At 42.7% G+C, this 24,807-nt stretch overlaps 1 protein-coding gene across 1 annotated transcript; it reads right to left on the reverse strand.

Annotated features, from left to right (window-relative positions):
- Window positions 1-8,993: 8,993 nt before the first annotated feature.
- Window positions 8,994-24,735, reverse strand: insyn2ab (inhibitory synaptic factor 2Ab). The gene is made up of 4 exons (XM_085922504.1): window positions 24,689-24,735; window positions 17,823-18,924; window positions 14,858-14,929; window positions 8,994-9,177 (listed from the first exon to the last, which is right to left on the reverse strand). The coding sequence occupies exons 2-4, from the start codon at window positions 18,917-18,919 to the stop codon at window positions 8,994-8,996; spliced, it is 1,353 nt and encodes a 450-aa protein (XP_085778630.1). The 5' UTR covers window positions 18,920-18,924; window positions 24,689-24,735.
- Window positions 24,736-24,807: the final 72 nt, after the last annotated feature.

Below are 24,807 nucleotides of genomic sequence, written 5' to 3' on the forward strand. Positions count from 1 at the left end.
GGATTAATAGCCTGTAGAAAGTCATGGAAGGTAATCAATGGAAGGGTTTCTATAATGTCAGTTTTATGAACTGTACACACACAATTGTTGTAGCCATTCTAAGCTAGTGAACTCGTTCACTATCGTTGACGATTATAGACGTCAAAGATGAATTTGAATAGAGATTCGTTTGAACAGAGAGAATTTAAGTAGGGATGAAATCGGATTTTTATTTAGGTGCAATTCAACAGGAGAAAAAACGACTTGCTTTTATTTTTAGCTGCTTTTTTTTGTTTAAAATCAAAGTGAGGTGCAATCACAGCCTAGCAAAACATGCCTTACCACTTTGATTTTAATTTCATTATTTTAAATGGAATTATGCTATTCAACAAAAGTTAATATTCGTAAAGATATTCTAGAAATCCCTATGAAGTAAACTTATCACAATTATCTTCGAGTCATCACTCACCGTAGCTGTAGCCGTATTCGTCTTGGAAGACAGGACGGAGATCATTTCCGATTCTTTTCCTCTTTGAAGGTTTTTTTTCCCCCCTCTTTGAAATCATCGGTTGTCGTGTCACATCAAAATGACAACAACAAAAACAGAAGGGGAAAACCAGTAACTTGATTGATACACACATCTTTCCACTTGCTTGTTGATCCTCTGCCCGTTGCCTTGACAACATGGTTTGAAATAAACATAAGTACTAATATGACAGCTGGGAGAAAAAAAGAGCACGCTCGACTCTTCCTCCAGCTGTGAGAAGTCGAGCCTCAGACTCCGCATTTGATTTATTTCTGCGTGAGCTGCTTTTTTGTCAACACGCGGATGCGTCACTTTTCTTTCTGTGCTTGAAGCTGTCGCATATTCTTCCTCTTTTGAACGTAAAACACGTGTTTATTTTCGTTATGTTGTTTTGATATCTGCTGGCTCTCCAATTTTTTGGAATGTATATTCACATAAAAAACAAAACAAATGATATATTTGTCAATTAAAAGAATATTAGCTTTTGTCCCTTTTTCACTTTGCTCTCTGTTTGGTAGTTTTATGCGCAATTCTTCATGAAAAAAGGCATTTTTATATTTTCCGGAGGTGGTTATCCTATCATGATCTCCGTCCCTGATTGGTTGTCTTTTCTCAGACACGGTGGTTTCTTAAAAATCAAATTCAAGGTATAAGTTTCAGCCAGCCAGACCGATTTGACCGCTGTCAGGTTTCTACTGACAGTTTCAACAATCATGACAAAAAATATTTTCTAAACTTCTACTTGAATTGCAGCCTTGAAACTTGAAATCCCAATGCTCTGAAATACTGTACAAGCGGCGTGTCTTACGGTACAGTACCTCCAGGGGGTTCGTATTGTCGAGAAAACAGCCTTCAATAACTTTCCAGGTCATGTGACCTAGCAGGTAATGATGCAGGGAGATGTTTACTTCACTGATGTGAGCTGTCGATAGTCTCCCAGACGTAGAAAGCCGACTCGCATCTTCGATTCCTGCTGGGAGTAAACAACACGAGAGAACGCGGCGGGCCTCCAGAGTAAAAAAAACAACAACAAAAAACAATCACACTCACCAGTTCATCGCATGTGAAAATAGCACTTCATTATCACATTCTCCACTTCATGCTTTTATCCCATCCGGCAGCTATGATCCTTCCATCCTTCCTTCTGGCAAGCAGACTCGAGGCGAGATCATGTGTTTCCTTGCCCTGCATATTCCTGATTATTCCCAAACACTGAACAATGGCCTACGGAAACTTAAGGCCGAGTGTAGGCAGGCATCTAGCTCTTTTAAAAAAAAAGAAATAAGCTCTTTTTTTTTTTTAGAGATGTGAAGCACGTATAGTGAAATGCGAACCGCCGAGACATGCCCTAATGGACACGCCACAGAGAATCTTAAAAAAAACCTTGAGGTCAAGCTAGTTAGAATTTTTCTATCGATACTTGGAGAGTTAAGAGCAGCAGCAGGATATGAGGCTCACGTAGCACACAGCAAGTGAGTGACTCTCAGGTTGCCGGGCTGGCAAAAGAGCTTCGTGTTGCACGATTGAATATTCATGAATTGCCTTGACTCCAAGTTACAAACAGTATTGACATATTGAAACTGAATGAAAAGAAGAAAAGTGCGTTTAACACTTTTTCTTGCTTCATTTCAGCCGACTGTTCTGCTCCTCTTGGTGTGAACACCTTAGCCACCAGGGGGTGCTATAATGGAAAGCCACACAAAGAAGAGTTTCACAAATAATTGTCATCATTTTCTGCCATCTGAGGATTTGCCAAATGTCCAAAAAATGATCCTCGTTCTTATTTTTATCTCCCACAATGGAAATCAACTGTATCAATTAGCTTTTTTGTTTGAAAGCAACTTTGTAGCCTGTCCATAGCAGGATGACATACAACTTGGATGGACTGATGATCCCGGCCAACAAATAATGAGCGTCAGCGGGGGGGGGGGAAAGCAAAAGGGAATGGACACAATGTTGCGGCTGGCTTTCCTTCTGGCAAAATATTGATTGGGGCCATAGTGTCAAGTCGCCACTGGAACGATCATTAGCGCAAGAGATAGCGTTGGTGTCAAGCTTCACTGCGTTGTGCTGCTATGGAACTCTGCCAAAAAATATGTCAGGAATGTTGCAACAACTGCAGACACTCTCGGCCAAATATAAAATAAGTGTTGGTTATTGATGCCATGGTGCTCGTGTACTCAGTTCCAGAAAGTGCCTGAAACTACAAGACAGACAGACAGAAGCCATGATGGTACAGAGTTAATCAAAATAGTTGTGGATGAGCTCGTGGGACAGGAGGGGCCGGCCAAATAAAAATAAGCGTGACGTGACGAACACGCCTTGAGGACCACCGTGGCCCTGTGCGCGCAATAAACGATGACACGGCAGAGCGGCCGACGCGCAATGTTGATGGAGAGAGAGTCGGAGTCTGACACCCGAATGCCCCCAGTGTGATCGATGGCTTCTTGGTGGCAGCTCTGTCTTTACTGTATACGCATCTTTGATTGAGCACCTGTTTGTTATGCATTTGCTGACCCCTCCTATTTATTCCTGCTCGATGACATTTTCATATGAAACCAATTAGTGAGGCGCCAACCACTTAAATAGGATACATGATAGGCACAGTGAACTGCCATTTATCACAGGGGGGGGAAATGTGCAATAGGCAAAAAAAAAAAAAGCCACAATCTACACAGATCATATAGGATGTTTGAAAATTTCTCTTAAACACGTCTACAGTGGATTTATCAAAACTTTGAAAACACAAAACAAATTTGAACACAGAAATAAAAATGAATTGATAAGTAGTACGAAGACAGCACAAAAGTACATTTTCCTGAGTGATCATAATAATAACGTGCTTTCTGAAGATGGAACCAAATACATTGAAAATAGCAGGGGCCCCGAGATTGAACCCTGTGGAACACCATACAACAACGGGGCAGAGTGAGAAGGACTACCAGTCTTTCGCCACTGTTTCAGATGCTTTCACAATATAAAATGCATGCTAACGAGCGATGCAAAATCCGCAGGGTCGCTCGCGCTTATCTAAAAGCGCGGCCAACCGTGACACTTCCCTGGCTCGGCGGATGAGACGGGCGAGAACGGCGGCGCTCCTGGCAGCGAGTTCAATGTGACGGCCAGATGTCAGAAGAGAGCGGCGGCCAACGTTAGCCAATGACGGGTTCTGGCCAGCTACCTGAAATCAATGTGAGACAGGCCGATTAAGCAAATGCTCAAACAAAAATATCATAAAAGTAGTGTAGTGTCGTCAATAAGCTCATTACCTGCTCTAGTGAAGTACTCAGAGGAGAATTCGCTGCTCTGTAGCAAGCATTTCAATTTTTTGTTAAATGGCGAGTCTCATTACATGAAGCAGGTGTCCGCATTGTTTTGCACAATGTCCCTAAAAGTGCTCACATCAAAACGGACGCTCTCATTTCATCTCAAGGTTACTTTGGGAAGAAATGAGCGTGCATCCCGAATGACGGCCGCCCCGTGTCAGATCTGGCCAACGTCTCATTTGTGGTGGTACAGACAATGTGCCTCCAAATGATAATTTACTGGCTGGCGTCACACTCGATGGCACTCTATTGAATTCATCCTTTCGTTGGACCCGGCCAGGCAAAGCCGACGTCTTTTCGAAAGACGTTTATGCAAGCGCGTGTGTGTGACATGACAGTCATCTCCGAAATGGGTGAGATTACAAGTCGGAGCAGATGTTGGAGAGTTTGACATCTTGGAATGGTCTAAATTCTTCTTGTTGACATATTCAGGAATTATTGTAGTATAGAGAAATGAATGAGAAGCAAATCACTAGTTCTGTCTAAATGTGGGATTTTCAACTGGTTTAGTCTAAAGGTAAATAATAAATGAATTTTATTTTTAACAATGTTACAATTGTTTTCCATGACCTATTTCGTGGGCCACTTGCAATACCGCCACAGACCAGCGGATGACACATTTCTGGTCTAAATGAAGCTCCTCAACTCACTACAACATTGTTCCTTGGCACCAGGATGGCACAAAACGGTGGCAAAACACTACTTTTGTCTAAATGAAGCTCTGGTGTTCAATGAGGACTCATCTTGAGGTTTCTGTAGACAATAAAAACAACTTTTTGGGTAGTTGGCAGGTTGTGATCTAGGGATTTGATATTGAGTGAAGTTATTTAAAATGCAAATACAAATTCCTACTCAGCTACTCATCATTGGGTACTTCTGGCTCTGAGGCCTGCAGCCAATGTGTGTGTGTGTGTGAATAGATGTATTTGTTTGTGTGTGTGTGCAAAGTCAAGCTGACAGAGACAGACGGCGACAAGCGTGATCGGCGCCGTTCGTCATCCAAAGCATTTAGTCTTTGTTTTTGTCCCTGGGTTGACACGCGCCATATGTCTGTCACGTGACCTGGCACGGAAAAGATGGCGTATTCGTCGTATTTGCTGTCAGGGCCTCGCGTCCATCCCGTCGACGGCTCCGCTGTCACGTTTTGTTACGCCGCTCGTCGTTCATCGAGGCTCACACGGGAAGATGCCGTGAAGCGCTACAAGAGTCCCTTCCCAGCTCTCGTGTTCGGGCTTGATAAAATACACGCTGAATAATTCAACAGGATTATTAGTGTTCGATGAATGTTTGCTTGCCCGCGAGCGTTAAATGAGTTTCAGGAGTTTCGGTTTAAAAGCTTTACATTATTGATTGAGAACACAAGCGGAAAACATGGATGTGGCACTGTTTTGATCAATTAAAAACAAGAAGGCGGCTAATCTGGAAGACGTGATCGAAAGTGTTTTTGTTGTTATTTCATCATTCATTACATTTGGGCTTTTATTTCCAAACCAAAACAAATTGTGCTTAAAAGCCTCTTGAGGTTACCTAATAAAATATTTATCTTTTTTTTTATCGGAATCATTACCTCGGCATGATTTGACACCGTACATCTATTAGGCAACCGATGCTAAGCCCATTTGGACACATTTGCTAACCAAAACAGAAGTAATGGCTGGTCAAAATTCCATCAGTAAGCCTTAGTAATAATTATTCTTCGCAGAGGATAAAGAATATATATATACATGAGTGTTGTTTTATCCGCCACTGTTTGCACTGACATTTATAACCTTTTCAATGCTAAACACAACAACACATCAGGCTTAAGAATAAGACAACTCTTGCTCTCTGCTTTGTTAATTCTTACTTTGCCACCAGCGTTTCTTTCAAATTAGCTTTTCTATTTTTTCATCGCTGATTGATTAAACATTCGCCCCACGACATGCAGGTCATGCAGTATGGCTGATGAAGTTACTGATTGCGCCCTACATAAAAAAGCGCTGAAATCCAGCAGCAGGTCATTTTGTTCTTATTATCCTCCAGATGAGCCTTCTCCAACATGATCTAGCCCGTGTGTGCGCGGTGAGTAATCTGCTATATTTGATGGAGTCCTGCAAAGTAGGCAAGCCTCTTCATGAGGTGATAATGAGCAGAGATGTCCTCGTGCATGCAAATGGCTGACTTTGTGTCTCCCGTGTTTTAATCTTTGAAATCCACATCCGGCTACTCAATTTGTCACATTCTCGCAGAGACGGTGACGCTTAACTGGAGTGGAACATCTTGGAATTGGAATTTGATCACAATGTGATGGATGAAGTTACACGAGACCTCAGTGAAAGAAGGCTTGTAGTTTTAAAATCCGCTACTAGCAAGATATGAGTACTGATTTCATTCATGACTTATTCGTAATAGAGTGTCGCTATCAAAGGATTTTTTTGGGGGGGGAATCTACACAATCAATTAAAAATCAAAAGGAGGTGATGAATTTACCTGTCGAGTGGAAACTGGTCCTGGTCTCGAAACACATTTAGAAGGTCTTGGTCTGGACAGATTTAGGATTTAATTTGAAGCAGATTTGCGAAATTGGAAATCATACTGGTTTGAGGAAAAAATCCCCCAATACCCCTAAAAAATCTCTCGGTTCGTTGGAAAAAAAAAAATCTAATCTAACCACAGAAAGACTAATAATGTGGGAAGAAAATACAAACAGCAAAAAAGTGCCCGTTTATAAAATTAGCAATAATTGTCTCAAATGAGAAAATTTTCCAACTGCGACAGCTCAATTTGGCTGGACAGAAAATGAGATTTTCTATTTGTTTACAAGCGAGGAAGAGACAGCAAGCGTGAGGAGCTAAACATGGTGAATGATGAACTGTGGAATAAATAGATTAAGAGAGCGCCGCAGGAATCAAATGACATGAGAAAAAAAAAAGAAAGTCAGAGTGAACACAAGCGCTACTAAAATAAGAGAGGAGAAAATCTGCTGAGCCTCAAGAATAATGACCGAGATGGGAACGCCGCGTGGGTGGGGGCGGGGGGGAGGAGAGGAGAAGAGAGGAGAGAAGAGATGCACACGATGCGGTCACTCAGTTTGATGAGGTGGGACCCCCCAACCTCCACGTTCCTCGCTCGATGGAGGCGTTTTTTTTTTTTTTTTTTTCCCGCCGACTGATAATCACATGAAAAGACGGATAGAAGAGGACTTGAGAGTTGTGCTTCCGAGCCCCGGTCATGCTCCGCAGGTCTGCAGCACTAAAGAAGCCACGAGAAAGGTTGACAGCTGAGGTAATACCGTTGAAAGAGATTTCATTCAGCAGAAATATAGATTGCTTCTCCAACTGCAAAAAAATCACGACTTAATTCAAAGCAAATACGATGAATAGATTTTTTTTTTCAAGGCGGGGCTTATTTCTTTGGTGCTTCATTTAGACAAAAGTAGAACATGGATGCCATCTTTTACCATATTATATCGAAGTGACTTCATTCAGACAAAAGTAGAGCTTTGCCACCAACTTGTAGTATTTGTTGATGTGAGTTGAGGAGCTTCATTGAGACAAACCTTTCTGGCTGCTGCCCCTGGAGGAACAAAGTGGCATTACAATACAATCCAGCCCGACACTGACATCCGATCAGCTTCGTGGTAACAAGGAACAATCTTCACAACAAGAAGACCTTTCAAAAAGAAGCCTTTACTTTCCAGTGGGACTTCCGAAGCATCACATCATCCGAAAAATACAAATATGTATATATGTGTTGCTAAAAATGTGAGCTCATCCAGAAAATACCATTTTAAAAAAATGAAGGAGAGATTTGCCTTTTTTTTTTTTCTGCCAAAATGTCATTAATTTTACTATAAATATGGAGATTATAATCCAAAGTATAGGCTGCGGCTGTATTTTCTGCTTTTTTTTTTTTTTACGGCCGATTCAGTCGTACGTGTGTGACTTTTTTATTTTTTTTTTTATAACTTAATAACCTCAACTCTACCTGACTTCATCTGAGCCATAAAAGGAAGAAAATTCAAGCACCTTTCTGCATCATGTCGCCGCACAGTCTAGCCGGCAGAAGATACTTTACGGTGCAGTAAACACAGCCAGTGGGCAAAAAATATTCATACATTCTGAACTCTGCCTAACATCCATTAAGGGAGGACAAATAAACATGATGGCTAAGGCGACGCCGCTCGCTTGTTTGTTTGCACACAGCGTTGAATTAAAACAAATTACAGAGGATGGGAAAAAGAGGCGGACTTCAAGTCTTTGTCACGTATTTTGCGTAAATAGTCAATTGTTGTGCTTTGTCCATTTGACGATGACACCTTCGCCGATAAAAGGCCCTTCACGTGGCGGAGCCTCTTGTTGCCAAGCAGTATGCTGAAAAAGAATACATGAGAAATAAAAATGATTTTCAAAATAGAAATTAGCCTTCCTGTTTGATTTGATCTATCTGTAAAACTGTTTTGGGTTTTTGAATTGAAAATCTGAAATAAATGAACCTTTCTGTGTCGTACAAGTTAATGAATTCGATCGCAATTTTCTTTTTTTGAATCTCGACCAGACCTAGAGTGGCCCATCTGGAACGTTGTCCAAGGATACAGAACTTCAGATCCCTTGATAGTCTGTCTTAATTCATTCGTGTCGTCTACATTTTTTTTTTTTTAAAGATCGTGATTCGAACCTGAGCATCTATGATGTCATTTTCGGTCGACAGCAAGTGACAAAATGGCCGCCCTCTGAGATGAATAAAAATTGTTGGAAATCGCTGTGTAATCCATATTCCCCAAAACGTAATATAAAAAAAACCCAATTGATACAAACTCATAAATTGAAACAATATCTAATTTCTAGCTATAATTTTGTGCAAAAACATCTTCTAAGTCTCACCTAGATTTGCAGGTGTTCATCCGTCCTCTCCAGCTAACATGCCAGAAAAAGGTTTGGCAGAGTTTGAAATATATATTTATTTGTTTTGTTATTTGTTTTGTTTTCCCCCCCGCTGACTTGACGTGCAGTCTCAGCTCAGAACCCCCACCCAAAAAAAACAACAACGGCTCTCTAACGTCCTGTTATCCATCTTCTTGGCTTGATTCCTCCTCCGGAATATTCTTTCATCCATTTTTTGAGACGAGCACGGGGTATTAGTGCGCCCAATAAAAGGCCCTTCCCAAAGCATTCATGTTCCGCTCAAAGGAACCACAGTTTCCAGCGGGCGTGCTTCTTAGAGTCCGACTTGGATTTGCGTTTGGGAGTGGATGTGAAGACTTCGTTGGAATAAGGCAGGGCGGGACATTGTTGGCTGCCCTGGGGGCAAAGTCTCTTCATCAGCGGCTGCAGCTTGTCCTCCTGCAGCTTGAAGTCCAATTCCACACTGCAACAAAAGTGTGAAGGAAATGTTAACTTTATTTTAAGGTACTCAGTGGTTGCTAGGCAGAATTCAAAAGTATCCTCATGTGATTCAGTTTGGTCCGCACGTGTCCTTTTGTGAACTCTCTGGGCGATTAAATGCGCTTGGCCCTGGAAGAAGTGTGCATCTTAATTCCAAGCAAAGGCAAGCAGGCGGAGGCCAAGCAGGCCGTGATTAACTGCCCCTTTTTTCCAGCACGGAATAAATCCATCATTAGCCCACGTTTTCCGTATTGCTATTGATTTGCTGGGGTGTGTTAATGTATTCATTCCAGGGTTTTTGCACTATATTCCCAGACTGTCATAGCAGGAATGGCAAAATAAATAAATAGGAATCCTGGGCAATTTGCCCGCCAACATGACAGCCTTACCTGGCAAGAAAAAAAAAAAAAGAAGACGTCGCTGTTTTAGCCGCCGTTTGTTTACAACGCTTAGCACCATATTAAAAAGGCTAACTGGATTAAAGGAGACGCGGCCAAAAGAGACGACATCTGGATGCATCAAGGTCGACCTTGTTGGCAGGCAGGCACATGCACATTGGGGCTTGATGGGCAGCACAATTAGCCTGCTGACAGATACGCAACAATCACGGCTCGGAGATAAGTGTCAGTTAAGAACGCGAGGCTAATAGAATCATTATGGATCGCTCGGTAGTGCTTCGAAACTTCTTACGGCTCGAGTTTACGATAAACCCCACGATCGTCAAAGGAGGTTGTTCTATTTACCGCTTAGCGTGTTAGCTAGCTACAACTGCTAAAACTGGGCTTTGAATACATTAACAACAAAAATGATACCACAATATGGCGCCAAAGCACTACATGAAGCACCTCAACTCACACCAACATAGCTATCATTTGATATTGGGCACAGAGTGTTTTAATTGACCCCGACCAGGACAATCCGATTGATTTTGATCATTTAACTGACAATATCGTTCCTCCCTAATTAACGGCAGAGGTTCCGAAACAACAGCTGAGGCATCACTCTCTTTATATCCAACGTCTTTTTTACTATCACGGTGTGACGAGGCGCTACATCAGTATGGAGTACCACCAAATAGCCCCGGTAATTATTAAGCAATTAATTACTTGGCTGATCACGGCAGTTAGAGGATACCGTGGACAAATGCCCGGGTAGAGAACATCGTTTACTGCTGCTGGTTTGGGAACGCAGGTGGTTGAGCAAACATCGGTATAAAGTTAAATACAGTAAGAGCCACTTCACACACACACACATATGACTTTTCTAGGACATTCCAAAAGGGAAATTAATCATTTGTTTAGCTAGGCGACGTATTGTCTGTATTGCGTTAAACGCTGTTTTGTTTTTTTAATCAAAAGATGTCTTTTTTTCCTCCTTCAGTGACATTCATCGTAAAGTCATCTCTCCACTGCTGATTTCCCCTTTGGTCACTTGAAAGTCCTTCACTTGACAACATGAGTGGTTTAGGTTCAAGAGTGTCGTAGGATGCGGTGGATAAAATCACCAGACTGGACCGCTATTTCCTCTCAGGAGAAGTTGAAAGTGAATTTAAAAAAATAAAAATGGAGAGGAAAAATTCCCCACAGGTTATGTAAATGCTGTGGAGAAAAGCTGCCTTTGTCATGTAAATGGTGAGCCGACGGCGTCTATTACATGCTCTGTGCTTCACAAACACACGGGAAAAAGCCAATCTCATTAATGAGGACAAAACAGGATGCACAAATCTTAACAATTGTTCACCAGAACAGGCTCTCGGCGCGGGACACCGCAGCTAATGAGCGCCTCACCCTCAATACGTGCCGCCGCCACTGCATTTCATTTCATTTGACTGTTTTTCAAACTTATTGTCTGTTCCCCAATTGAAAAGCTGACACAGTGTACGCTTGTTTTTGCAGAAAATGCCTGTGATGATGTCATCGAGCATGTTGTGGTCGCTCACTCGTCAAGTGTTCTCACATTTTTTTCAGTATTTATAAGTTTAAGATGGAAAAAAAACCTTGTCTCTGTTTTATGATATAAACTACTGACAACATAATTTACCAAATTCCGAATACTGCCGGAAAGAAAAGAAAAATGATGAGTGTGTGTTTAGTCCCTTGATTTATAGCCATTAGCGCAACAAGCTAATTAGCCAAAGCCAAAGAGTTTTACTGTGTCACTTTTATACAACAAATTGGTTAAATAAGTCAAGTCAAATGAAAGTTTCATCAGGACGGGCACCTTACAGTCCGAAAAATAATGTACTCTGGAATTATTCTTGTCCAATCAAACTCAATCAGACGTTAATCGGCATTCTAATATCCATCGAGCATAGTCAATACTAAGAAAATTGGGTGTTCAAAATGTCAGCAACACAAATTTTCAAGGAAACTGCCAAGCAGCAGAAATTCAATTCTCCTCTCCTTGGTTGTATTAATAGAGGCAGCGAGCAAATAACCAAAGTGTCTCAATATCAGGCAAGGAAAGTGAAAAATGTGTCCGCAATGACCTTTTCTTTCATTTCTCTCTCGCTCCCATGTCAAAATTACAGCACGGGGCTTATTTCCCTTATTCATCATCCACATGTTGAGCCTTTCTCCCTTGCTTTTTGTTTTTCCAAATACGCACCCCCATTTGTTGCGGTGATTTATGATCGTCGGCGACATAGGGGAGGTTGGGGTGGTGGAGGTGATGGGGCGCGGGGGCGGCTGTCAGCCAGGCGAGAGCTGAGGTCTGGATAAGACCCAGTGACTCTGATTGAGCACCTTAGCTCGGCAGCTGCCGCATTCCCGATTTTATCGGACATACACTCGAGGAGTTGTAGTGCTCTGAAATTAAAGGGATACATCTCCCGGGGATTCCAATCTGCGCTATGGCTGCAACATGTCGTTCTTGCTTGTCCGGCTTTGAGTAATAATTGATTTTTTTTTTTCCCCCCCGCTGGCCGCTGTTTGCTATTTTAAATGTTCGTCAGTCACGCCGTGTTCTCTTCACCGGCCGGCGCCCGGTCAGCGGATTAACTTGCTAGCTTGTTCTACAAGTGAAATAGCAAGACATTTATTTATGCTAGGTTGCCTTTAAAATTGAACCAATGTAGTGATTTTCCACAGACTTCAAAATGGAGAAAACCAAAAGAATGAACGGACTGAACTTTCTGCTTTCAGTCCATGTTTGTGCTCTTTAGAGCTAATCTATCGCTCGTGTCACGTCACGCTAAAGACCCGTAATAGAAATAAACACTTTTTATATAGTCGTAAGGGCCGAGAGTAGAAAAAGACTGATGTAAAACAGACGAGATTACCACCGTGGCTCCAGTAAACCTTTAAAACTTGCATAAGACTTTCACTTTATGGTCTAACAAGAGCTTCTTGTACTTTGGCCCGGGCGCCAGACGGAGAAAATGGAGAGACGACAATTCACCTTCACGCTTTAGGAACAGGAGTCGATCAGCAAGCACAACACTATCGGTGTCATCTGACAATTTCATACGTGGCATCTTGCTTTCAACATAACAAGGTAGGAGACGTAAGTGCAGGGTTGTCAAACTTCACACCTCACTTCTGCCTTCACACCGTATTCCTGGTCAAAGTCAGAACGACTTGGACTGCGCTTTTAGAATCATCCGGGATATTTGTTGAATCAAGGGAAGAGATTAAAAGAGCGAGCCTTTGCTTCAAACGGGCTCGGTCGGCCTTGAAAGGTTTGTGCTGAAGAGCGTTAAAAGTGTTTGGAAGGTTGTAAAGTGTCTCATCATGTTTTGGCAAGGATGGAGAGTGTGGCGGGCAGATGGCCCCACTTGCTAGCTCTGTTCAATGAGTCTTAAAAAAGAAAAAAAAAAAAAACACGGTCGGAGCAGCTGAAATCGACAACTTTTAATGATAAACCAAGCCGCATATGAAAAGATGATCTCCCACTTGATTAACATTTGGCTAATTCAGCGCATCTTCATTGTGCTTTTATCACCGCCAGGCATCTTGCGGTTTAGTGGCAATCGGCGCCATTTGTCCGCTTGGTCAATTAAGTCGCTTCGGAGTTTGCACTCTTGGAATCTCCTCATTAGAAATCTCACAGTAAAAGCATGTGACAGCGGTGGAGTCCAACACCCAAAAGGCTCATATGTACTTTTGTGGAAGAGTATCGCTGAGTCAAATGGATTCACACAAGCCACCGTCGCACTTACGGTTAAAAGTGAAATAGAAATAAACTCAAATGCAGATGACAAAGTTGCATGCACAGCTTTATATTCAACGACTCATGAAATTACAATAAATAATGATTCATATTATTTTATTTTTCAATATATTTTATTTCTTATTATTTGTTGTTATTATTAGATATTTATTATGTTTACAAAATTTAATTTATAATATAAATGTAATATCATAAATGATCATAAAATGACTGCATGAAATTATGGGTATCACTTTTTAGAATCGCTGCCCTAGTTTATTTTTGCTCGGCATTGTCGGTAAAGTCTAGCGGTACTTTCCAGTACAGTTAAAAGAGCCGTTTTTTTTCCTGATCTGAATCAGTCATACTGACGGTGGCTTTGAATATTTTGATAACCTTTGCAAATGATCAGGGCACCTCTCATTACATTTGGAAAATGTCAAAGTATAACCCCAACAATAAATGCATTCATGCCTCGCTGTCCGTGTTAATTAAATCCACGAGTCGACAGTATGTCAGAGGCTTTCCCGCATTATGAAGCCGATAATTTTGTCATCCTCCCGAATGTGATGTGAAATACTAAATATTCATCTCTGTATTTGAGCTGTGATCTTTTTTTCTCTTTTGTGTTCCAAATAAACCCCAATCTAGGTCAGTGAGAAATGCTGCATTTTTGGACGAGGAGAGAGAAAGCAGGAAACAAAAAAAAAATCGATCTTAATTCCTGTATCCTTGTTCTCCATTCAATTATATTTTCGAATGTACGGTAATAGCGAGTAATGTTTGCATTTTACATGAAAACAACAAACAAAAACATGCTTTTTTTTATCAAACGCCTTGACTCGGGACCTCCCTTCCCACACATTTTGCTGATTTTTCTTGAAAGCAGTTTGCTAAAAACCAACAACTCAGATGTACACACACAACATACCAGCAGAAAAGAAATGCAATTGATTTTGTGTGCAGGTTCAGTGAGGAAAATTTGCCATCAAAACATGATTTGTATAGTTGATAAAAAAACACTTTTGAATCAGATTGTAAATGAAAAGAGTCTGGTGGAGAATGAGAAAATGATTATTTATCTACCATCGGTTGACCATGACATGTGGGGTCCCTCAAGGGTCAATCCTCAGCCCCCATTTGTTTAGCCTGCTAAGCTCGGGTCAGATCTTTCAAAGTGTCGGTTATCAGGGCTATGCAAATATCTTTGTTTGGATGCGCAGCGTGAGATTTTGCGGGCTCGGTAAAGGTTGGGAAACGATCCAAAGTCATTTTCCTTCTAATTCTGACATCACGGCACAATGACATTACTGTCGATACCCGAACATTGGCGTTACAATCCCCAGTCTCTTGTTTCTCTTCCAGTTAAATATTGATTGTCCTCTAAACCCTTTTTGCATCTCTGCAGTAACATTTGCTGCGAGCAAGGCTGGCATACTGAACGGAATTGTCAGCGTGCGAAAACAGAACTAAATGCAGAATTAATGACGCGCATCTGCAGTGTCGCTACCCACCTGTAAATGATGCATGCGCTGTTTCGACAAGTGTCACAGTTCGCCGTGTCTTGTCCTGTTCGGTAGGTGAGCCTAGAAAAAAAATAACCAAAATAAACCAACGTTAATAGCTGAAGGCTATCGGCCGCCGGCCAAATTTGTTCACATAATCCGAGTTGTTTATTCCCCGAGGGGAAGGGGGGGGGGGGGTATTGTTGAGCCCACAGTCTGCTCAGATTTCCTTAATCAACTTGCAGATTTGACATAATCAAATTAACTCGTCGTACTCGTTGACATTGTTTGATAATGTTTGGCCTTTCCGTTCCCCTGGTAGACTTTTCCATTCGGCACATTGCTTGTGCACCACTTTTTTTTTTTTTTTGTAGTTCGCCGTTATTCAACGCAATTTGCCGCAGATGCGAGACAATCAGCGTGATAAATTCCGGCTCCTCCGTAGGCCAAGATCACCCCAGGGTCCACTTAGAGTCGCGTGTGAGTGCCGCAAGAACAGCCAACGTTACAATTCTCTTGGCAGTTGTATTGGGCTGCATTAAGCCACCTAAAACATCAGGGGGATGTTTCGTCCCCTCGCCCCCTCCCTCACCCAAAAGCCACAGGGGAGGGGGGGTCGTGTCTCACGCGTACGGTGTAATTGCCCGCTGTCGCGGTACTCCCTCGGCCCTGACAGATGAACCTCGACGAGAGGTGACCTCGACGGGAGAAGGGGGGGGAGGGGGCGAGTGCAGCTGTCGCTCAAGGTCACGGGGTTCAGCGAAAAAGGTGACGGTAACTCACCCAGGGAGAACAACACTTGAAGTACGCACACAAGCTTACTTCGTTATCTACTGTGTGGTAATTGAAGATTTGCTCAGATGATCAAAGCTCGTGAACCTAACTTTATAATTACCGCATGCAAATATCACATTTCTACTCCGGGGTGGGGGGGTGAGAATACACACGGCGGCGTGGCGCGAGGCTGCTATTAAATCTGACTTGTGACACAGAGCGAGAGGAAAAAGGAGAGAGGGAGAGAAGCTTTGCCTCTGAAAGTCATTCTGTAAACTGACTGCTGGCGCATTTCCAACGTTGTGTTGTTTGCTCACGTCAGCTGTCCTGCCCTCTCGTCCGCTTCACTGTCCGCACTACAATGAGCATTCCGCGGCTAACCTGCGGAAGGTAATGTGCCGAAAGGATGGCGCTAAGCGCCGATGCATATTTTGGATTTGATTAGGATGATGCCGTGGTGTGTAGTCAGGGCCTTCCTGGCCTTTTCTGCTGGGCCAAACATGTCATTTGTGGGTTATTTGGGTTTTTTTTGGACGTCCAATCAGATTTCAGGTTCATTTTGTTGCATGCAGATATGAATTGCAACAACGTTGGGTTAAGGTTAGGCTCTAATTGATTCGATTTAGGGATTTTTGTTTGGATAAAAGTAGTGCTTTGCTGCCATGTGGTATTTTGGTGTCGATGAACTATGTTGAAGTAAGTTGAGGCGTTTCATTAAGATGTAAGTCGTGCTTAGCTGTCGGAAAGGAGCAATGCTCTAATTTGGATGTTTTTGGACGATTTTCCAATTATAAGATGGAAATCTGGCCTTTTGTTTTAAAAAACGTTTTGTAAAAAGGCTCTTTTTGAAAACAAATAAATAAACCTTTTCTACATTTCTCCAACACAACTGCCATAAATGCTTTGAAGTCCCGCCAAAATATATTTCTAGTTCCCCCGCCGCCGTAATTAATGCAGCAAAGCTTTTTTGTTCCAATTCCTAAGATTGCACGGCTTGAAGATTCGTCAAAGTTGCTTTCATAATATAACATTTGGGGAAAAGAGAATCATTAGTTCTACTCTCTTCAGGCAAGATAACACTTTCAAGTCTTGCCTCTAATAAGCCAGGCGCAGTCTAATAAGATAAAAAACAAAATGTTTAGATTCACTGCCGAGTTAAAGGTTAGTTTCACCTGCATGCTAGCCGGGGGACTGAATCTAACCTTTCACGACGTCTCGAGGATAGAAGGAATAAGAATATCGTCTTTTTGTTTTGTTTTCAAGATAAAGTTGGAGAGCTTCAGCGGAACAGCTCAAGCTGTGTGGAGATGCCAGCACGGTAGTCCGAAGCTGCACTAATTGGAGCCATTAAAAACAAAACAAGACAAACCCGCTTGAACAACAAATATGATCAAATATTGATCAACTTTGCTCTTGCGGTAACGCCTTGGCTGATAACGCGAGGGCGTTAATACATATTGACTTATAAAAAGGAACGAAAGCCGGTGATCACTATAAAAAAAAACCACAACATGTACATTTTATACATCCAAGAAAATAATCACAGGGATGCACACTCAAGAGTATCCCTAAAGGCTGCTTATTGCAAACTTGAGTCAGCTTTTACTTGATGACATGAATGGCCGCTAATGGATGCGAGACATCATCCAATTAGCTCGCAACATGTATTTACCCAAGAATTTCTTTTTTTTTATCTGGCCTGTCAGTTGAGTCAGTATTTTACACCTCACTAATGTTATGTTGGAAAAAGTCCTTGTTATTCCTTTCAAACTAGAATTTTTGTTCAGTGCCTGGCATAAATTGCCAATATCAATCCTGTTGCTGAAGGGAAATGGAACAAGGCAGGACTTTGGGGGGGGGTCCATAATCATAACCAAAACACACTGTAGGTGTTTTTTGCAGTGCCTGCTCGAGCAATTTCTTCGCCTGTTTTGCCGGATTGGCAGTCAAAGTAGGAACACAGCTGAGATGAGTAAACGTATTGTGGCGGGACCAATTCTTATTTGATAATGGCAAATTCACACATTCCTGGATCGGGGGGTAAAAAAAAATATCCTCAGGTCGATTTGATTTTTTTTTTTTTTTGCTCAGGTGGAAGCCCTGTGGAATATAAAAGTAGTGCTTGGCTGCCATTTTGCAACAGCTGGATGCCAAGGAACTAAAAGTGACACGATAGTCTGAAAAAGACGATGCCACTCACCCCTCCCGCTGTGCTTCACCTTTCTCCAACTCTTGAATAACTCCAAGAAGGACCTTGATGGTCTCCTGGCTGGAGTTGATGAGAGTCTCCATGGCCTGCAGCTGTGCTTTGATATCCTTGTCGTCAGATAAGGGGATGATCTGCCGGCCGCCGGCCACGCCCGCAGTTCCGGTATTTCCCGGCGGGAAGCCCTCGCCCGTCCCCGGCGTCCGTTGCAGTTTGGAAGACGCCGACGCGTGCCTCGCCCGACACGGTCCTTGCGACTGCGCCGAACATTTGCCGCTGTGAGGCAGCGTCTGCGACTGCTGCTCGCTTAACTGCGGCCCCTTCTTTCTTTTACAAGCCTTGGATGGGCTTCCTAAAGACTCCACTTGGGTCAAAGAATTCCAAGCTACCGGACCCCGACCCATTACAAATTCAGAGGTAGCCAGCTGACGCTTGGCGTCACTTTCTTCTCGGGGTAATCCTTTGTGTTTGGTCCTCGCCCCGCAATCCTGATGATCCGGTTGACCTTTGGGGTTGCCGAGACGGGATTCTTGCGAGAAATGCGAGTCCGTACACGAGGGTCCGTCCACACAGTTGGCGTCGCAAATCAAATCCTCCGTCTCGCTGCTGTCGTCGGTGTGATGGAGCAAAGCTTTGGTCTGACCCACCATCTTCTCTTGGCACTTTGTAGACACCCCGATGGGTTGGCCGTCCTCTCCCACGGCTTTTATATCGCTCAGAAAGCCATTGTTTTGTCCCCGGTAATCTTCCACTAAGGCGGCGTGTTTAAACGTATGTCCCTTTTTCCTCTCGAAGGGAAAGGTTTTGTAACGTTTGGTTAAGTCCGGCGACGTCTGCACGCCGGTGCTCCTGGTCACGTTGGGGATGGATCGTCTGGCCGGCATGGTCATGTATTGTCGGTGTGTCACTTTACAGGAAATGGATCTGGTGTGTTTTCCACGAAAGTCATTCTGCGCTTCGCAGATATCCTTAAATCGCACCTGCAGGGCCTTGTTTTTCTTCTTCACCTGCTGAGCGTCGAGGCCCGCGTCGGAATCGGAGTCATCGGAGTCTGACGCAAGCATGCATTTGCCGTCCTCTTTGCTCACCATATTTCCTACGAGCAGGGAAGATGTCAAATGTGAGTATATTTCAGGATTATGGCGCGGTAAAATATTTTGATTTGGTACCACCGAAGCAGTGGCCCGGGCATGAAAAGGCGCAATAACACACAGCCAGAAAGAAATGTAAAAAAAAAACCATTCGGACAGGTGGAAGCACAAGGAATGTAAATGCACACGAAATGATTTTATGGCAATTAGTGATAAATGTCAAAAAGAACCAAAATGAGCTAGATGTTTACAAAATGGATGCTATGCTGCAATAAAAGCTCAGCTCAGTTCAAATGAATCGTTGACGTCTATAGCTGTCAATGGGAGTGAATGAGCTCTTTTTTTTTTTTTTTAAAAGAACCTCTCTGAATGTGAAATAGCATAATGGATGGCTTAAACAGACGTATTACTCGAGAGATCCGAGGTCGTTAGTATGTTCAAAGTATGTTGCGTGTCCTTGAGTAAAGAGACCTCGCTCTCTGGTTCACTAAAGATCTTAAACCAGCTATTCACGAGTTTTCTCTGTGGAGCTAATCCTCAACTCTTCACGAAAAAAAAACGTTTTTTTTCAAGCACCGCTAAATAGTATCAGTTTTGCTAATCAAAATGTTAAACTATAAGAAATATCAATCACTCGACAATCAATCTTTAGATCTAATTGGTAAACAAAGACTGAAACCAGAGAGTCCAAATCTACTCCAGCGATTAGGTTATAAAATACCAGATTCTAATGTCAGTTTTCTAATTTCATGGCAAATAGTTAATAAATCTGACTCCGTCATGACCTCAGCAGCCATAAACCTCGGCGCATGTCACCGCTGCATTACCGCCATCAACAAGGCCGAGTGAATATTACACAGCGCAATCTATGACGATTCCATTTTTTTTTTTAATCAATTTTACAAAGGGAATAGATGTTTTGTGCCGACTCCGTGTTTTTTCTTATCCCCGCTAAACAGCGAGCGTGAAATCCGCCATTGACGATCTCTCCGATTGTTAACGTTCACGTGGTCCCTGTGTGCTTTGCTGCAAAGTACTTTTATTGCTCTCCACTAGACCTGCATGGGATTTATTTTTTTTTTGCTCCCCACATATACTGATAAAACACAAGCCCTCATATTTCTGTTTAGTGGGCGTTTAGGGGTCGGTTAGTATGGGGTGGAGGCTTCTTATACGCACATTAACATTTGTCCACGAGGTATATCGGACCGCCGAGTGTGTTAGGGAAACGATATGACTAATGCGTTTGTGTGACAGTTGGAGTTAATGTTATTTATTTCATATCGGCGGATGCTCTCCGCCATACGTTCTCTGTATTATCGACCATTTTACGGTCGCTTTTTTTTTTAGCTGTGTTATTATACATTGCTGCATTTTTTGCTAATGCAGGTCACACAATGTTTGTTTTTTTTTTTTCCTGGCGTGTACTCGGGATTAGATGATAGCTACAGGGAATGCGTGTATTAGCAAATTATTTTTATAGCAAACATTTCAGGTCCTCCACCAGTGTCCACCTGTCGGCTGCGGAGTTTCCCCAGGGCGACATTGCTGTCATCACGCAATCATGCAGTCTCAGCAGTATTGAGTAAAAATGATCGACCGCCGCGGCCAATATAAAGCGCACACTCGACTATCACAAATCTGTCCGGTCTGACCTTAAACTTGAAAAGGCTACGGAGCACATCCTGATCCTTTTTAATGCGGTTCGAGTAAATAATTTCACGCATGACTCGAAAGTAAACGAGAAAGCGCTATCTGCAAATAGAATCGGAATCTGTTTGTATGTCGATTTATTTTCTTTATACAAACATGTTTGGAGTTTTTTGTCGTTGTTTTCCCTTTTAGAATAATCTACTTGTGTTTTGGTGTTTACGTGTAATGGACCTGAAAATGTTTTGATCAAATTGACCTTTTGCGTTGTTTGTTTGCGGTCGTCGCACAGACTATGAATTGATGAATGAAACGAACGTGTGGTCAAAAGCAGCTCGTTGAAAAGACACCACGAGCCGAATAAAGTGGTAGGAAGACTTTATTGGCGAGTAATTCGCCAGAAGCTCCTTTGAGAATAATCAAGTTGAATCATTGGCCGACAAAGCAAATTTGTTAATGAGTTTGGTGGCGACGTTTATACTCGACCGTTAAAACATTTATCGGACAACAAACGGGGCTTTTGTTGTTTTGTCGCGACAACAAATGGCTGTTTACGTTTTTGGTTTAATTTTTTAATGTTGGCAATCATGCCGCGACTGGTTAGCTAGCTTGCAAGCTAACAGGCTTAACAAGCTGGATTTCAACATGTACATTCGGGGATGACTGGTTAGCTAGCTTGCATGCTAATCAGTTTAACAAGCTAACAATCTGGATTTCAAAATGTATATTCAGGGATGACACAATTCAGGTGGCAGCATAACAACTAATTGCTGCGTCACCATGTTTGCTTGGAACGCCACAAAATGAGCTCAAAGCCCGACTGAGTTTATAATCCATGAGCAGTTTTTTTAAAAATATAATCAGTGTGAAAAACAATTAGGCGATTTATGGACCAGTAACAGAATTTCAAAATCTATCCTACAGCTGACTGGCAGCCAGTGTAAAGAAGAAGATCCGATTATCTTTTACACACTAACAGAAGGCTAACGGCTTCAAATAAAAAAAATGTCGAACAAAGACATTTATGTCCCTGCTGTGCATATGCAGATTGAACAGCTAAAAAATTCTACTGTTGATGTTTGTCCGAGGTTATCCGGAGTGTATTTGTGCCTCGTTGTCAAAATAAGAGCATTTTCATCTTAAATGCGAGTCCTCGTCTTTCACCTTGCCGACCGTCTGCTGCGACCTAACCTGAATTCAAACGGCGGGGAACGTGGAATATATTTGGAGACAAGCGTGCTTCATCTTGCAAGTCACCGCAATGGATTCCATGCGGGATGAGGAGAATACCGCAGCGCTACTTAACAATAAATTTGCTCCTGTCGTCAATTTACACAAAGTCGTTTTGAGAATAGGAGTTGCTGGATTTGTATTTGTGTGTTTGAAGCAAATATGGACATTTTGGATTTGACTGACTGCATGAGCTTGATTCTACTCTTATTACCCCAAAAATAAAAAATGCCAATCTCACACTACTTAAGAAGTAATCACGTTGGCACAATGTTGGCTGCCAGCGCGGAAAATGCTCTCATGTAGCCATAAAATCATGTAAAGCAGCCAAGTGGTAATCACAAAAAAAAAAAAAATCCTAACTTGCTTAAGTGATGGATCTATCCCGCACGCTTGGATGAGGATCTCCCTTCTCCTCCTCTTCCACATCTTGCTCCTCCTTCTCCCCGGGCTAGTTCCATCTCTCCTAATGACCCGAGGTCCTTCCCTGATTTGGCCCCGGCTATCCGAGGGATTATGAATAATGCATCGACTCTAAAATTGCAAAAGTAATCCTCTGAAATCTCCTTATGCGCACTGGCAGAGCGCGTTGTCGCTTCCGATCGGCCCTCGCTCCTTCGTGCTAAAACGTTAGCAGGGTTAAAAATAAAAACACCTTGGGCTATTGGCGCAGTGATTGATTTATTATGACCGCCATGTTGTATCAACTCTCTAAAAGGAATGCCAATGGGGTATGTTCCTATTTTCTATGCAATGGAACTTGCAAAACTTGCTGAGTCACCATTTAAGCCAGTCAGGCGGCTTAGCTCATATCGCCTTACGTTTTCGTCGGCCGATATGGATATTTACATAGGATAACCCCCCCCCCCCCACACTTGGTCTAGCCTCATCTCATTATAGCTTAAGTAATGCTATTACAACATCTCACCCGAGACTGGGGACCTACCACTGCGTCATCACGGGGTGCTCTATAGGTGCGCCGGACTGTATTTATTATCTCGCAGGTGGCGCTCAACAACGACCCCCTCCGCCCCTCCCACCGCCATTTAGTCAACTCGTGCATTGTGCATGCAGAGGCTTTTCTCGCATACATATCAGAGTGTGACATTGCACCAACGACGTTTTCACAAGTGCTCCGTAAAGGACAAGCGCCGACATTCCGGAAGGTTGCGAAGGCCTTGTGTGGCTACACATACAGATTTGGGCTTACATGAGGAACATTTATAAGATTGTCGATAGAATCTTTTTGAGTAGCATTTCTAAAGCTTTACGGAGACAGAGCAGAAATATAAAAAATATGGATGATAAACTAATGATGATGTCATCTCATTGATGTCACAAATTGGTGAGAATCACCGGTGTCCAGCTAACCTAGCTAGCTCAACGCCACGCAGTGTAAGAGCATAAAAAGCGAGTAACGATTTTATTTTTATTTTTATTGTCACGTGTGGAGTTTCATACACTTAAAAAAAAATCGGTTCAGAAAAAAATCTGTGCACACCAGAGGCAGCAAAAGAAAGTGCCTCTTACAGATAATCACCATTTTTGTTTTGCTAGGCCTTGATAGGACTTTCACCTATTGATCGGCGGTATTGATCAGCTCTTTGTGAACAAAGGACTTTGATATTTATTTGAGGAGAAGAAATGGGTGAAGATGTGGACTCCTACGTTAGCTTCTCGCTCGAGTTGTTGACTGGCTAGCTGCCATATGCCTTGTGATCAAAAGGTAGTTTTATGTTACTGATTTATATTTGAGAGTTCAAAATACGTTTATCGGGATTTATTACACCTCATCATTTGTGGTTAACGTTTAAGTGCGTGTTTAAAGACTGTTTTATTGTTTCCCGTGCATACATTTGAAAATGCTTATGCTTGAATGACACTTAATCACGTTAAAATGTTCAAACATTGCTTCGACAGTAAATCGAGGTTTTATGATGTTGACGTGTGTCGTGAATTATTCCGAATAAGATTAGGAAATGTAGCTTTGAAAAGTCCAACGGCGCCACAGCACTGATTGTGTTCGAATGTGAAAAGTTTGTTCCAGACGATTTATCAAAAGCCTTTGGGCTACAGACAGTTTTTGGAACCGACAACATCCTTTCTGAGATTAAAGTCAGGCGGGGTGAATTGGAGAGAAACATTTGGGGATTAAACCCAATTTTGTGGATGTCTTTTAATGTTTGAAGTGTCTTTCACACCCACACAGTGCATCACCCTGATGAATCCGTCGACTACGAAAAGGGTTGGGCAACGAGCACGCAACCTGATGATGGAGTGCGATGCGTATCTGGATTTATGTAACAAGTGAAAAAGAAACTGCTGAGCTCGGCAAGTAACGTTTGGCACCTTGAAGCTTTGCCCTCGGTGATTCCCATCATTCCAGGTAAGCTATGACGTGGCGCGAGAGCAGAGACGGGCGAGGAGTAAAAAAAAAAAAAGTGCGGCTTTGCAGTAGCCTTGAGCTTCCCATGATTACGCCTGATCAGTCTGAATATTCCTGAAAGCGGCACATTTATATCCGCCTTGAGGATGGGCATCACTCATTCTATATAAACGTGTCACGAAGCTTGTCAAAAAGCTGATGAAGGTCGGACATTCCAATAGTCAGTTATTAGACACCGCTAATGAACCCTCGTCCGTGCATCAATTCAATGGTTTGCATGCGTGTGAAAGGGAAAGGACGTTTACACTGATTCCGGATCCTACCCCCCCCCCCCCCCCCCAAATGTATTTTATGCATGCAGGCAACATGCAAGACTCAAGAGGCAGTATTTCAGGAGAATTCATGCTTAGTTATGACAGCCGCATAAGTTCTCCCGAGGCGCCTGCTCTAACGGACATATGTGCAAGTGGGAGGGGGGGGGGGGGGGGATTTCCAACTCTTACCTTGAGACACAGATCAGAGGTGCAAAGGACAAGCGAGCGCCTCTCCCCCGTGTACCAAGTGTCCATCCGTGCGTTCATCGGGCGCCGCGCTTGTGTCCAGCCAGAGAGGCAGCCGGTGC

The sequence above is a fragment of the Syngnathus leptorhynchus genome, chromosome 10 (assembly GCF_054491065.1).
Source record: "Syngnathus leptorhynchus isolate UIUO chromosome 10, UIUO_Slep, whole genome shotgun sequence".
Classification (NCBI taxonomy): Eukaryota; Metazoa; Chordata; class Actinopteri; order Syngnathiformes; family Syngnathidae; genus Syngnathus; species Syngnathus leptorhynchus.

What these genes read in the sequence shown, in the direction of transcription:
- insyn2ab (XM_085922504.1), bottom strand. Translation starts at nt 18,919, where the DNA reads ATGGTGAGCAAAGAGGACGGCAAATGCATGCTTGCGTCAGACTCCGAT. An exon ending in GGTGAAGCACAGCGGGAGGG is followed by an intron (nt 14,930 to 17,822) that starts GTGAGTGGCATC and finishes TTTTTTTTCTAG; the next exon opens with GCTCACCTACCGAACAGGAC. An exon ending in AGCGCATGCATCATTTACAG is followed by an intron (nt 9,178 to 14,857) that starts GTGGGTAGCGAC and finishes CTTTTGTTGCAG; the next exon opens with TGTGGAATTGGACTTCAAGC.